At 36.8% G+C, this 16,791-nt stretch overlaps 1 protein-coding gene across 2 annotated transcripts in view; it reads right to left on the bottom strand.

Annotated features, from left to right (window-relative positions):
- The window catches only part of SNRK (SNF related kinase), a 55,191-nt gene that overhangs the window by 11,633 nt on the left and 26,767 nt on the right, over nt 1-16,791 (bottom strand). For both annotated transcript variants that reach the window (XM_025884944.2, XM_073902666.1), the window contains one exon: nt 3,369-3,510. In XM_025884944.2, coding sequence (XP_025740729.1) covers nt 3,369-3,510 — 142 coding nt within the window. The remainder of the gene's footprint in view (nt 1-3,368; nt 3,511-16,791) is intronic.

Genomic DNA, 16,791 nt, shown 5'->3' with positions numbered 1-16,791 from the left:
TTTGAAAAGATTATAGCTAAGGATTTTCCAAATTCATGGAAGAACATAAATCCTGACCCGGGAAACCTAACATATCCTAAGCAGAATGAATAGAAGCTCTTAGAGCAGCCTGAGAAGAGAGAGATCACCTGTGCAAGAACAATAATAACATGAACAGACGACATCCCAAAAGTAACAAGACATATCAGAAGATGTGGTAACATCTTCAATAACCTGAGAGAAAACTGTCCACACCTAGAATTCTACACTTAATGAAACTTTCAATGAAAAACTGAGAAAGTTTATCACCAACAAATGCTCATCAAAGAAATTCTAAAGGGTATAATTTTAGTAGAAGAATGTGATCCCAAATGGAAGGATATACAGTTTTTTATCAAGCATCTGGGTAATTCTAAACAATTTTTTTACTGTACTATAATTTGTGGAGTTAGAAAATATTGAATGGTAAAGTGTTCTAAGGATTTTGTGTTGTTTAGGAAGAGATAAACATAAGGATTACCTATCAATTTTATTAAATTAAGCATATAGGGGGCACCTGGGTGGCTTAGTTGGTTAAGTGTCTGCCTTCAGCTCAGGTCATGATCCCAGGGTGCTGGGAATCCCACATAGGGGGCTCCCTGCTCAACAGGGACTCTGCTTCTCCTTCTGCCCCACCCCCACAAGCTCTCTCTCCCTCTCTAATAAAATCTTTAAAAAATTAAAATTAATTAATTAAGCATACAGATATGTATGTGTGTGTTAAAACAGGATAAGCACTAAAATAATTGACTAAAACTTCCAAGCTAGTTGAAGGGAGAAAGCCAAGTAAGGGGAAAAAGAAAAACCTCCATCAATCCTAAAGAAGGAATAGACCAAAAAAAAAGGAAGAAAAGTAGGAGAAATATGAAGCATATAAGAAGAGCATAAATATACCTACATCTTTCAGTGAAGACAATAAATATGAATGGAATAAACTCTGATGAAAAGACAAAAATCCTCAGAAGGGATTAAACCCCAGCTCCCAGATGTTAAAAAAGACATACTTAAAATCAAGACAATAAAAGGTTTAAAGTAAATGAATGGAAAACTATATAGCACATAAATGCTAACCAAAAGAAGACTGGTATGGCTAGCTAAGACTAGATAACACAGACTGACTTTAAGGCAAAAAGCATCATTAGAGATAAACAAGTGATATACAAGTTCAATTCACCAGTAAGATACAACAATTTGTACCTAATTACCGTTGCCTCAAAACACTTAAAGCAAAAACTGATAGACTCCCAAGAATAAAATAAATCCACCATCATAGTGAAAGAGTATCTCAGTAAGAGATAAATCAAGTAATCAACTCAGAAAAGATGTAAGTAATTTAGAACAGCATAATTAACAAGCTTGATCTTAAGGATTTATATATAACTCTGACCCTGAAAATGGGTAAATAACACATTCTCTTCCAGAACAAAAGAATCATTTACAAAAACTGACTCCATGCTAAGCATTAAGCAAGCCTCAACAATTTGAAAAACAACAAAAAACTAGTATTATATAGACTATATTCCTGGACCACAATGGAAGTAACAAAAAAGTAATTAGAAAAATTTTATACATTTGGAAATGTAAAATACCCCTCTAAAAACTTAAGGTCAAATAAAGCATTTGAAGCTAGAAAATACTCAGAACTGAATAATAACAGGGCTATAAATCAAAACTAGTAAGATACTGCAGAAATGGTACAAGGAGGCAATTTAATAGCCTTAACTACGACATTAGAAAAGGAAAATTTGTGAGCCAAGTATCCAACATAAGAAAAAAAAAGAAGAGAATCAGCCCATGAAGTAGGTAGAAGGAAATAATACAGATAAGAGAAAATTCACAACATAAAACAAGAAATATAAATTAATAAAGATAAAAGGCAGTTCCTTGAAAAAGACTAATAAAATTAACAAACCTCAGGCAAAACTAATCAAGACAAAAACAAGAGAAGGCAAAAACTGTCAAAAGTGGAATGATAAAGGGCAACATCCCACTGATCTATATACTTTACAAATATAACCAGAAAATCTAAGTACTTGAGGCCAATAAATTTGAAAATTTAGATAAAATGGGCAAGCTCCTTAAAAAACAGAAGTAAGCAAAACTGACATAGGAAAAAGTAAAAAACTCAATGGTCCTATGATTATTATAAATAATCCCTCTACAAGGGAGAAACAGAGAAGGCTCCTAAGATATCATAACTGTGCTATTTCTTACTCTGGATAAGAGGTTCTACCATTCTCACATCATCAGTAGATAGAGAAGCCTGTATCTGAATCCAAAGAGTTTGAATAGGTAAGCTCTTAATCATCCACCACATGGGCCTAAGATGGGGTTCCACTTGGAGAAAAGATTTCTCGAACCATCAGATTTCCTTCTTACCAGCTGATGGGAAAAATTCAAAACTTTGTTACTACAACAAAATCCTTAAAGTAGTAGCTATAATCTCAGCTGAACTTACTTAAAAATATCACCCATTAAAAAAAATATATATATATATAATATATATATCACCCATAATGTCAATAAAATACTGAGCTTCTAACAGTTCTTTTATTCCATTATTATATTTCTCACTATACATATCACAGAACTATACTTTAAATTCCAAATAATCAACTTGAGTGTACTTCTGGTTGCTGGATTCCCATAATCACACAAACCAACTGGGGAGAGCAGTGTATGAATAAAATTAAGGGAAACAATATGTAAAACCTAAAATGGTGTCTTGGTGGTCTATTTCAAGAATAGAAATGCCTTAACTTTCCTCTGGAATTTAAAATAATTCCAGGTGGTCTTGCTTTTTTGCTGATGCAAAAACACCAAGGTAGTTCCCATGATAATATCTTCATTTCCAGTAACTACCACTCCTGGAGGCTGAAGAGGCATATAATGGGTTTCTTGAAAACAAGCATATTTAAGAAATAGACGAACACATTTTGTACTCCAATATTAAATTTCAAATTATATTCTGGAGTTAACCCCCAAAACACACTTAACAAAAATAAAATATCAAGTTCAAAAATTAAAACGAACTCAGATGCTTATATATTTTTTTGACATGTTAATGGAATAAAACAAAACTTCTGGGGGGGTGCATGGGTGGCTCAGTTGGTTAAGCATCCAACTCTTAATTTCGATCAGGTCATGATATCAGGGACATGAGATTGAGCCCAGAGCAGGGCTCCACACTCAGCGCAGGGTCTGCTTGGGATTCTCTCCCTCTCTCTCCCTCTCTGCCCCTCCCCCTGCTTGCACTCTAGATAAATAAATAAATCTTTAAAAAATAAATAAAAATCTGGTTTTAGTATGAGTGTTTTAAGTTTCCACATTCTTTTTCTGTTTTTACTTACTCTTTACACTCTTTGGACACATGGGATGGTACGGTATATTTGCAATCCATGATCATTGTCAATGTTTCACTGTCATTGGCCTCTTGAAAAGGTGGTTGCCCACACACCAACATGAAAAGGATCACTCCCAGACTCCATATATCTACAAATCAAAGACATACTGTTAAATATTGGATGAGTTAGAAAACCAAAAGCGCTAAGAAGAGCGAAAGTAGACTAACAATATTATTTTATTTCAATAGTGAAAACCATTTATATCTCAAAGAAAAACATCTAGGGAAGAAAACTTAAGTCCCAATAAGGCAGGGAAGGTATCTGTCTTGTTCACGGTTTTTATATTCACCTCAGCCACATAGTGAATAGTCAATAAATGTTCAACAAAGAGATAAATTAATTCATTAATGGCAAGAATATCAAGTGGAAAGTACGTCTCAAGGTTCCCAAGCCACTGGACAACAGACTGCTGTCTTTCTCATGACATTATTTACCAGAGAAAAACTAAAACTAGTATTTTAATACTATGAGACATGAAAACAATTTGCCTAACGTCATAATTATCTCAGTTTTCTTTACCTCAATCCTGGTGAGATAACCAGATGATGTAAATCACAGTCATTTTATAGTTAAGAAAATTAAAATTCAGAGAAGAGAAACATTTCTGTGCTGTCAATGAAGAAAAAGACAGGTGATACATTATTTCAGAGGACAAAACTAGGTCTGAAGATAGAAGTAACCAGGAGGCACACTTAGGCTTAAAAACAACAGAAGCTACTTAATAAAGCACGGGAAAACAGGTTTCCCATCACTCTAAGTATTTCAGCAAAGGCTGGGCAACCATCTGTCTAATATTCTGCATAAGACATTCCTGTAGTGATTCTAAGGCTGGACTAGTTGACATCCAAGGACACTACCAACTGTAGCATTAGACTAACTCCTACAAGAGCAAATAACCCCCTACCTTCTTGCCATTAGATAAAATCTCACCAATCGTTTGGAAAAATGATGGCTTTTCAAATGAACAAAGGATGAATCCATTTAGGAACGGCATCACAAATCATTCACTCATTCCAGAAACTAGAGTATATGTATGATTACATAAACATTAATAAAACAAGAGATGAATTCAAGAAGCTTTCTACCACAAAAGGCTTAGAAGAGAATGCAAGCCATGTGGACTTTGTCACATCTGTTAATACTCAACTGCTGTTTTCATTTAGCTTAAACCCCCAAAATAATGTAGGATCCATATTATTTTCCAGCAGAATTGTAACCTGTTAATAAAATATCTTCTCCTTGGTCCAAACTAAACAAAGAGGGCAATAAAGGCAGAAACCCAAAAGTTAAAACACATTGTGATTTTTTTATATGTACAACAGATTTTACTAAGGATGCTTCAATGAAAATTAGTTAAGCAGATGGAAAAATATACTAAAATTAAAACATTACATATGTAAGAATAAAAGGGACCTAGAGATCATTCAGTCCAAACCCTTGGCTCTTCAGTGTCCCTAAGAGATGTGCCTGGCATTGCTTGTTGGATGCATAAATTATGTGACCTACCACCCCAGGACAGCAAGCTGGCTCAGGACTCCACTCTACTCATTGACCCCCATTTCCTTCCCTTGATCTTGGAATGTAGAGGGCCATCCCCATACAAAGTCAAACAATCTGAGTAATGGTGGCTAGCTGCACCTGTTCTTTAACTATCCAGTGAGAAGAATTTATAACCCCAATACTAGTTGTAACTTATTAAGAGTTTCAAAGGAAATCTATATAGTTGTTTAACCTAAACCCTCTTTGAACAATCTGAACCTATTTTTGGTTACCTGCCCCAACTCTCAAGCCACTACTGTGAACAAGTGGCAATTACAATTATTCTCCCTTTAATACATGTGTCCCCCATTTTACAAAGCAGTTATATTCCTAGAAATTCGCTACAAAGTGAACCCATCTTTTCATCAATGTTTATTACATAAGAAGGGAAATATATCACGGTTTTATTTTTGGTTGATTTATATTATTTTGTGTTATTTTATTTTTGGCTACCTCCTCCCCAAAGAAGGGAAGGGATTTTAAGTGGCTTGCAATAAAACACATAAACATAAAAATCAGGGGAGTTAAAACAAAAACTCACTCTCTCTTCTGTTGTTCAAATACTGACTAATGTCTAGGGCTACTACTATAACCAAGCCCAACCATTAATACATATGTATTTGAGATACAATAAATTCTTATCTTCCATATAAATCTACAAAACAATTTTTTTTTAAGATTTTATTTATATGACAGAGAGCGAGCGAGCGAGAGGAGGAACACAAGCAGGGGGAGTGGGGAGAAGCAGGCTTCCCGCTGAGCAGGGAACCCGATGTGGGGCTCGATCCCAGGGCCCTGGGATCATGACCTGAGCCAAAGGCAGACGCTTAACGACTGAGCCACCCAGGCACCCCAACAACAATTTTTATAAAATGAATCTGGTTACATTATTTCTTCTACCATCTCATACTTTAACTGTGGATAAACCTCTTTGGTTATTTAGTTTTTTACTTTTTCTCTATGCTAAATTGGAGGTGATATCTGACAGTGCAATCAGACAAAGCTGATGTTTTAAAAGTTTAACAAATAATATAAACATCAACTAATAATTATCCCAAATTCTTATCTGGTTAAAGAAAACTTTCTTTTTCTGTTAAATATCAACCTCAACAGCAATAAGGAAGTCCAATTATTTGGAAATGTTCTCTTCAGGATCATTTGCCCAAGCAGACTCACACACCACTTGTTAGGAAGTGGTGCATGATTAGAAGAGTAAAAGAAAAATAACATGAATATACTGTCTCCACTGTTTCGTTAGGGCTCAAATAACTTCTGAATGTAGAAGTGCTTAAAAGTTGAGAAATTTAGAAATACAATTCTGTGCCTGGTAGTTTACAAAGCTAAGTGACAGGATATGAAGCAGCTAAAAGAAGAGCAGCAGTGTGACTAAGGGAGTCAAGTTTCAGAAAGGGCAAATGACCCTCTCACTGAGACAATGTGATTATTCAAGGGGCTGCTTATTTTATGTACTTATTTTCCAGACTTAATTTCTCTTCTTAGTCTTGTGTCTGAGTGATTTTACTTTTCCATCCTAAGGGGCAAAGGAAAGAGAAAAAACAATCATGAAACAAACACAAAGTGGTATGACTTTAACCAAGTATTTAAACATGTTCCCAGTCGTTAAATGGGAATAGAGCAGTAATGCACTTCCTCTTAATGCTGTTGTGGGCTTTAAAGATATTAAAATCAAATCCATGCTGAGTATTCGGGACAGAGCCCAGAACACAGACAGCATTCTAAGGAGGCTGCACTGTCCCACCCTCGTTCATCTGTGCCGCGCGGGCACTGTTCCTGAGCACAGTGGAGTGGACACCGAGATGAATGGGGGACATCCTTGCCCTTACAGGGCTCCCAGTTCACTGTGAGAGACAGCAGGGAAGCTCAAGAAGGCACAAAGCCAACACAAGACAAGAGAAACTAGTGGAGATGGGGGGAGAGAACAGGAAAGGCCTCTTAGTAATGCAGCTACAAAAGGTGACAATTCATGATCTTGGGTCCCCAGGACAAGGTATCTGGTATTACAGGACTAACAATGGCATCAAAAAGGATTATCTATTACACTTCCCTCAAGTGGGGGAGGGAGTTCGTACTTGTTCAGCTTGGGATCCATCAAGTCTGTAACTGGGGATTAGGGGATGGACAGGGAAAAGGTGAGAGAAAGATAATGGAATAGGGACTTCACATTATTTTTATTTTAAAAAATGTTAATGGAATTGTCTATTCATATTAAAGGTATACAAGTTAACAAATATCAACCATCTGAAAAATCAAATTTAATGTTGATACTACTATCTGAAGCATTATGTTTTGATTTCAGACCCGGCTATTAGGTTCTTGGTTAATAAAAAATGGAAAAAGAAAGTATCAATAAATATAGTTCCTTTGGTTAAAAAAAACACTTCCAACTCATGGAACTGAGGGAAGGGGTGGAAAGATAACGAGGTCTTTGTTAGTACACAGAATGGGAGTTACTGGCCCCCTTATGGCAGCTCTCAAGCAAGCTGGAAATAAGAGTACAAAAATGAGCCCTGACGTCTCCTTCACCTGCCAAAAGTCAGCAGGTCAACTTGTCATAATACAATTATGCCATTTCTAGGGTCAGAGGTGGGGTTTCTACTACAAAGGTCATTTTAGGCAGGCTAACAAAAGATCAAAATGAAAACAAAACAAAAAGAAGAACACGCTAATGATTAATTTGAGGAAAAGCTACTGCCAAATGGTGGGGCAGGGGGTGGGTGGAGGACGTCATGACTGCTGAGAAGTTTTCTAAAAAATCACTTACGGAAGTGAATTATCTAGAGAGCCAAAGAACAAGCAGGGATTAGAAAGTAATAAAAAATGGCAAGACCAGAAGAAAAGTTTCAGGTGGAAACTTCTACGTTTTCTTCTGGCTTTCTTTTATCAGTGCAGCCATCAATCATAACAGAAGCAATGGAATGTTTCTAAAACCACTACAGATGAAGCAGGGACCAGCACCTTTTATGACACCACTTAAAACCAGCAGGATTTATGCAATCACTTTTCAGTTCCAACTGTGGTTACCAGCAACTGATATATGACCCAAAACTATTGTAAAAGGCAATGCTTTCTTAGAATAGCAAGTACCATTACACAAGCATGTAGGTCTTAGGACTTTGTTCCTTGTATGGATATTCAGAAACCCTAAGGTCTACGGATGTGAACTGCTCCCTACACAGTAAGAACTACTCATCTGCATTCAACATCACCTAGAGCTCTGGTCACTGAAGATTCTTGTTCCCAACACGATCAATGGTTGGTTCTGAGGGACCGGACTAGAGACCATTCTCCAAGTGGTCTTCTGAACTAACAGGGGAAGAGTGGGGCAGAAGAGGAATGAAGCATTTGGACAAGTCCATGTTTTAGGGTATCTATATTATTTCTGGTTTTACCAACACTTTAGTTAGAAGCAAAGTTTTACTATTTAACAAGTAATCGTTTCTTTTCTTAGGAAGAAAGTTAGAATGAATGCCATCACTCATACATATTTCAAAAAACTTTCCCACACCTGAATCCATCTGAATGCCCCCTGAGGACTTCAAAATCAATGCTGTCCAAATTAAGCTTATCACCTTTTACCCAAACCTAGTTGTCTCATCTGGGTTCTAGTGTGGTCTATGGCACCTCCACCTATCCAATCAAAACTCAGGAAGCACCCCAAACTCCACACCTCTCACTTCCAGGTCAGGAAGATCCTGCCAATTCTAGCATGTGCCCAGAATCCTCCAAGGATCCTACCAGTGACCCTCAGCTCCCCCTGAGACCTCCCCAAACCGCCCTCCAACCTGGCGACCCGGGCATCCCCACAGTGAGCTATAATTAAGGATGTTTTCCTCTATTCCTCAGAGCTCCTTGAGAGCAGAATATGTCCCTGCACTCTCAGAAGTTTGCTGAATGCCAGAATGAACCTAGAGCTAAAGAGAAAGCAGTACCTTTGTAAACACTGTTTGGTTAGGGCCCCACAAAAGGCAGCTGCAGCAAGGGGCAGTCTGTAGTTATCAATGACCTTCAAATAAGAGCTAAGAGAAAAAGGAGACTAAGTACCCAGAGTGGGGGAAGGGGTGGCACCAGTGAAGACAAGCTGCAGTTTGTTTTAGTTAAGGGTTTAACGCCTTGTGCAAACTTGTTTTTTCAAGTCAAAAGAAAACAGGGAAAAGTTCAAGAAGTCCAAAGGTTATCAATCACACACTGTGGGGACTGCACACGTTCATAAATCCAAACCAGACAAGCAGCAGACATTCCGACTCAGCATTCTTTCATAAATCACTTTACAAATCTGATTTTAGTGAACTTTATAGATGAAGAGCAAAAAAGATAGGCCAGGCTAAAATCATGTAATTTCCTTCAGTATGGCCTAATGAAAAGAACACGCCTGGGCTAAAGCATCAGAGAGCCCTGGGCTCAAATCCTACCTTGGCAATTTAATTAGTTAGTATTCTTGGTCAAGTTCTACCTGCCTTCTGTGCCTGAGACTTCTCTTCCACGAAAGGTGGACACCACCACTCATCTGGTAATTTCTGAGAGGGTGTCTAAGGCAAAAAGCACTACATGTATCACTACAGAACCTGCAAGAATTGAGAAAATCCTTACCTCTAAGTATAGGAGGGAGACAGGTAGGGAAAAGGCAAAAAGAATTTAATACTTTTTATTCAATCTACTACTTTACTATTTGAATTATCTTAAAAAACATTCATTTATTGTTTGTAAAAAAAAAGTAATTAAAAATTAGCTGTGCTTAACAGAACATTATGAAGTGTATGTACTTCAGTGGGATAAGCAGAAACGTCTTTAGAGGAATAAAAAGGTAATAAAAAAAAAGCCTAATCTCACTGAGACAGTGATTCTCAACCTGTGGCCTGGGGACACTTGGTTCTGCAAGGTTCGCTCAATGAATTCACAGATCAATCTCTCCAAAGCATGAACAGTAGGAATTATTTTAGTTTGAATTTTTAGCACAAGTAACTTCTTTCAAGGACTTAAAAAAAAAAAAAAAAAACAAACACAAAACCCTAATATTAAACGCTAGGTCTTGTGAAGCCAGGGAATGGGCCAGGTCAGTGCTGCTGGCCATTTCACCCTCTAGTTCCATTTCTATGCTTCAGGACACACCCGAGGTTTCACCAGGGGAAGGGGACACCAAAGCTAGAGCCACCAGAGCACAACCCACCTCGGGGACATTACCAAGGTCTGTCTCCAAGTCTCTGCCTAGCCAAAACAGTCGCTCAAGGCATTTCTAAACACCTAGGTGAGGCAAGAACCCACTACAAATTCATAGCTTTCCAAAATTACATCTTTTAAATTACATCCAAATTTACATCTAATACCTTGTGAAAACTAAATACTTCCTTTTACACGAAGCTTACGTGGGAAAATCTCTGGCTTTTGTCCAATTTTATAACACTAGCCACAAAGTCTAAAACGTTCACATTTTAAGAAATACTTTTGAAATGTGGAAACATGCTGCTGTCAGGCCATCAGCATGGCAACATGCACACAAGCACCTTCTTCTATACATTTCAACATGGATGCTCTTCAAAGAAGGGAGCTGCTGCCCATACACAGTGACTGTAGATTTAGTTTTCAGAAGTGATTTCACACATAAACTTCCCATAAGATTATGACAAATGCAAATTTCACAAGTCTAACTTTGATCTAGAAAATAGGAATATTCAAATTTAATATCAAATCTAAAAATGTCCAATTCTATTTGTTAAACAATATAAACCATGCAGACTAAAGGACTGTATGATTAGTAAAATGTTAAGTCTGCTTGATGCTTTAGTTTAATAGGCAGAGGAGTATTTTGATGTTTTCTTAAATTTATTCTAAAAACACTGAGACTTTTGCATAAGGTTGAGGCATGCTAACGTAAGACAAATATACAAGCTATTAAAATATCAGTTAATAAAAATCACCTGCATATGCCAACTCCCATGGGTTCTCTTTCAAAAGGCACACAATATTTAATGCATGTGGGGGACAAGAAGTCAAATGAAGTTTGTCCTTTAACAGAACACAACATTATCCTAGACTGCCCCAAATGTTTAAGCTTGTCAAAAAGATTTAAACTTTCTCATTTGAGGATAAAGAAAAAAAAACTTTAAAATCGTGTATTTGCTGTAACAAGATTCAAATTAAAAATACTGGTTCTTGAAATTTTTCATTCTGGTTAGTTCTCCATGCATAACACCTAAACAGACATGTGGTTCAAAAGTGTATACAACTTATTTTCCTACATTAAAAAAAGTAAGGGGCGCCTGGGTGGCTCAGTTGGTTGGGTGACTGCCTTCGGCTCAGGTCGTGATCCCAGGGTCCCGGGATTGAGTCCCGCATCGGGCGCCCTGCTCGGCAGGGAGCCTGCTTCTCCCTCTGACCATCCCCCCCTTATGTGCTCTCTCTCTCTTTCTCGCTCTCTTAAATAAATAAAATCTTAAAAAAAAAAAAAAAAAAGTCAGCATAGCATGTTATATCTTCCAAGAAATTACAATAACCATACAACCTGGTTGGTTCCACACAGGATTAGGACTAAAACTTCAGCTAGAAAGTTCTCCCAAGTATAACCACACATTTTCCAGTTTTTAACATTTTTAACATTCACTTCTTTCAGATTATCAAAGTAATACATGTTCAGTGACAGTAAGACTCTATCAGCAGCCCCTCCACACTCATCAACACCACATTCTTTAATATTAGCCTATTAGACAAAGATATGAGAGATTGGTCCTTATTTACACTGTCCTATTTTCCCTCGTTTCTTCAAGGTTTAATTTACATGCACTGGAAGTCACCATCATTAGTGTGCATTTCTGGGAGTTCGAACAATGCAGTCATGCAACCACTGCCACAATCAAGATCTGGAGCGGCTCTACCACCCCCAAAGGTTCCCTGGACCCTGTATCCCACCGCTCCTCCCGGCCGAGCCCCGGGCGACCACAGGTCTAGCTCTGTCTCTCCAAGTCTTGTCTACAAATGGAATCACACAGTATGAAGTCTGGCTTTTTTTTTACCTAATGCATTTGAGATTCATCCACGTTGTTGCATGTTATCAGTAGGTCATCACTTTTTATTGTTTGAGTGGGAGTCCACTATATAGATGTTCCAGAGCTTATTTCAGTTTGGGGCAATTATGAATAAAACCATCTGAGTACAGAGGCTTGTGCAAACTTAAACATTCTCTTGGGTAAATACCTAGAAGTAAGCTTGCTGAGGCATACAGTAAGTGTATGTTACCTTTATACGGAACTGCCTAATGACTTTCCAAAGGTGGCTCTAGGACTTGACATTCTCATCGGCAGTTTAAAGAACTTTAGCCATTCTAATAGATGTAGCTTTAATTTGCATTTTCCCTAATGACTAATGATGTGGAGCATCTACATGTGCTTATGTGCCATATTATGTCTTCTTTGGTGAGTTGCTTGTTCACATCTTTCGTTCATTTTAACATTGGGTTGCTTTTTAATTTGTTGAGTTTTGAGAGTTCTTTTTTTATACACAACCTCTAGCAATACAGAAAAAGGCTTTATTTTAAAAGTCATATTGACTGCATTTACATTATTTCCTAAAAACAGCTTCAAAAACTTTTTAAAAAAATTACTGAAGTATAGTTGACATATGTTATATTAGTTTCAAGCGTACAACATACTGATTCGACAATTCTACACATTCCTCAGTGCTCATCATAAGTGTAGTCACTATACAATGTTATTACTATATCATTTGTACTTTTTCCATGACTTACTTAAATTTGTACCTCTTAATCCCCTTTATCTATTTCAGGGATAGCAACCCTCTGGCAACCACCCATTTGTTCTCTGTACTTAAGAGTCTGATTTTTGTTTGTTTTTTAGATTCCACATGTAAGTAAAACCATATGGCATTTGACATTCTCTGACTTATTTCTCTTAGAATACCCTCTTGGTCCATCCATGTTGTTGCAAATGGCAAGATCTCATCCTTTTTATGGCTGAGTAATACTCCAGTGTGTGTGTGTGTGTGTGTGTGTGTGTGTGTGTGTGTGTGTGTGTGTACACACCACATCTTTATCCATTCATCCATCAATGAACACTTGTGTTGCTTCTGTATCTTAGCTATTGTAAATGCTACAATAAACATAAAGGTGCATAAATCTTTTCAAATTATTATTTTTGTTTTCTTTGTGTAAATATCCAGTAGTGGAATTAATGGATTGTATGGTATTTCTATTTTTAATTTTTTGAGGAACCACCCATACTGTTTTCCACTGGGGTTGCACCAATTTACTTTCCCACCGACAGTGCCCAGGGTTCCCTTTCCTCCGCATCCTTACCAACACTTGTTACTTCTTGTCTTTTCCATACTGGCCATTCTGACTGGTGTGAGGTGATCTCTCACTGTGGTTTTGATTTGCATTTCCCTGATGATTAGCGATGCAGAGCATCTTTCATTTGTCTGTTGGCCAGCTGTATGGCTCCTTGGGAAAAATGTTCTTCCCCCCATTTTTTAATTGGACTATTTGTGTTTTTGGTGTTGAGTTTATATGTTATTATATTTTGGATTTTAACCCCTTAGCGGATTTATCATTTGTAAATATCTTCTGAGCTTTGAGAATCTTTATATATTCTCTATCAGATATGTGATTTGCAAGTATTTTCTCCCTGTTGGTGGTAGCTTAACAGTATCTTTCAAGAAGCAGGAGTTGATTTTTATAAAATTCAATTTATCAAATTTTTCTCTTATAGATCATGCTTTTGATGTTGTATCTAAAATAGCTTTGCCTAAGTCAAAGCTGCAAAGATCTTCTATGTTTTCTTCCAGAGGTTTTACAGTTTTATGATTCACATTTAAGTCTCTGATGCACACTGAGTTTTTTTAAGTGGCATAAAGAATGGATCAAGGTTCATTTTTTGCATATGGGTATTTAACTTCCAGCAACACTGTTGAAAAACTACTTACTCTTTCTCTACTGAACTGCTTTAGCACTTCTGCTGAAAATCAATTGACCATATATGTATGGACTTATTTATGGACTCTATTCTATTCCACTGATCTATACATATGCTTTTTTGTTAACATCATACAGTCTTGATTATTGTAACTTTATACTAAGTCCGGAATACTCCAATTACTTTTAAAACTAAACTTTTCCAACTTCGTTATTTATATAACTTTTTAATGAACTTTCTTTTCATTTGTAAGAGCTCTTTCTACAGTAAGAATATTAATCATCTATATTACAAATCATTTCCTTGATTTCCATTATAATTTCTAAAAAAAAACTAGATGCGTACCATATCCATAAACTATAATCAAATCTATTAACTTTTCCTTATGATTCCTGTTCAGAAAGGCCAAGATCTTATGAATATTACCTTTAGGGGGGTGGCTTAATTCTTTATATTCAAATCCTTAATTCACCTCGAATTTATTTTGACACAGCACATAGACAGGGTCCTAGCATTCCTTCTTCCTTAAATGTTTATTTCCAGTACAATTTATTATATAATTTCTCCTCTGATGCCTTCTGATAATTGAGGAAGTTAGAACTATTTAGAGCCTGTTTTTCTACATCTACATTACCAGCTAAAGAACCATGCTAAGATACAGTGGTATCCCTGGGGGCACTGGTCCTTACACTAAAGGGCTACAAAGCAGACACTGATATGAATTTTCAACAAATGTGTGGCACCATTTGCCAGGCACTGTGCTAGGCACTGGGATGTAATCATAATGAGACCTTAGAGGTTGGCAACGAAGGGAGAATGTCCAGGAGAGATGGTACTACTGCCCTTTGTGTCCCTTGTCAAAATTCATCTCTATTCCTTCTTTTGCAGAAAAAGTTAACAACTATCTGGCTTATAAAAGATGGCTCCATCTTATCTTTCATCTAGGATACCCCTGTTAGAGCTGCTTCAATAACAAGTATGTACTTTGCCCTACCTCCAAGAGCCCATAAGCACTGCTAAAGGCCTGGACTCCATATAGTGAACAAAGGGGCCTATCATGTTTGGTTTTTTCTCCTCCCAGTTTTATTGAGAAATAACTGACATACATCTGCCTAACTTTAAGGTATACAGAATGATGGTTTAGTTTATGCGTGTTGTGAAATGATTACAATAGATTTAGTTAACAGCCACTATCTCATAGATACAATAAAAAGAAAAACTTAATATCTCCTTGTGATGAGAATTCTTAGGACCTATTCTTTTAAGTCTCCTATATACCATACAACAGTGTTAACTATTGTCATCACACTGTCCATTACATCCCCAGTAACCACGAATCTGATCTCTTTTTCTGAGCGTGGTGTTCATTTTGGTTTTGTTTTAGATTCCACATACAAATGAGATCATACAGTATCTTTCTTATTTCACTTAGCATAATACCTTCATGATCCATACTGTCAAAACGGTAGGATTTCCTAATTTTTATGGCTGAATAATATCCCATTGTGTGTATGTACATATATATACTACAACTTCTTCATCCATTTATCCACTGATGGACACTTACAGTTGTTCTAATGTCTTGGCTATTGTAAATAATGCTGTTCTGAACATGGGGGTGTAGATATCTTTTTGAGTTAGTATTTTTGTTTCCTTTGGATATATTCCTAGAGGTGGAACTGCTGAATCATGTTTTCAAGGCCTTGGAAGGAAAAGAAAGAAATGGACTGAAATTCCAGAATTGGGAAGAGCCCTTTCTAAGAGCTGAGGCAGAAATCCAAACATGAATCATGGGACCTCAGGAATATCAATGGATCACAAATATTCCTAAGAAAGGTTAAACCAAATCAATTTATACTACACCTAAAAGAAAATCTTATGTATACCAACTTTTTAGAGCCTGAAAAAAATTAGGTAAATTTAGGAAAATATCACTAATCTGAATTAAGAATATAAGCTTGTAGTAGATGGACATTTAAAATCTGGTATATCAATCAACTGGTATTTGCATACATTAGTCTCTTAAAAATTTGTTAAGCCAGTTTCAGTCCTCTAGAAACTAATTACCACTGAGTACAAAACTGAGAATCACACCTTGGAACGTGGAGATCACACCATCTGAGGGGGTCCTTGCTACCTACTGGAGCTCCTAATCTATGTTAAAGTCTCTTTAAACCGTAACAAGGACCTCCTAATGTCAGTGAATAGTCGATACATATAAACTGTTAACAACATAAAATGGGTTTACAAAATAAAAACCCAAAACCACATATCAAACACACCAAATACCTACAAATTAATTCTTTGACTTTAAAAAACAAAAAAGCACACCATATCCCCAATGACTTGATCTTCCTTTTGGGAGAAACCCTGTCTATAAGCTTACCTCCAATTTTCCATTACAATATTCCCAAGTCATAACTCGGGAATTCAAAACACAGTAAGGAAAACGGGAGATCTAAACGTGTAAAACAAAAAGTCAGAGTCAAGTAGCCAAAACACAAAAATAAGGACACTAGTCCTCACCTGTTATTTATGCTCCAAAGCTTATTTCAAAACTGCCTGTGTTCATCCTTCCTGTCAAAGCTGTGCGCCTGTTTTTTTTTTTGTTTTTTTTTACTCAGCTCAACAAGCCTGCAAGGTCAGATCCAAAACAGGGCTTCACAGTGGTCCATATGTAATAACGTGCCTGAAACTGCAACTCTGCCTCTCCATGAAGAGAGGAACCACGGCTTCCATCACACTCATGGTGAGTCCAGGACACATTAATATATATACAGAAAGCAGGGAAAGAGTTCCAACATGAGCAAGGACATCAGGAAGGACCATGGGGAGTGGCTCCAATTATACTTTGTAAACTAGTTTAAAGGAATGTAAATTTTCATTTCTTT

Source organism: Callorhinus ursinus, unplaced genomic scaffold (assembly GCF_003265705.2).
Source record: "Callorhinus ursinus isolate GAN/ISIS: 27379988/994484 unplaced genomic scaffold, GSC_fseal_2.0 scaffold1, whole genome shotgun sequence".
NCBI classification, from domain to species: domain Eukaryota; kingdom Metazoa; phylum Chordata; class Mammalia; order Carnivora; family Otariidae; genus Callorhinus; species Callorhinus ursinus.
This window is presented reverse-complemented; position numbering and strand designations above follow the sequence as displayed.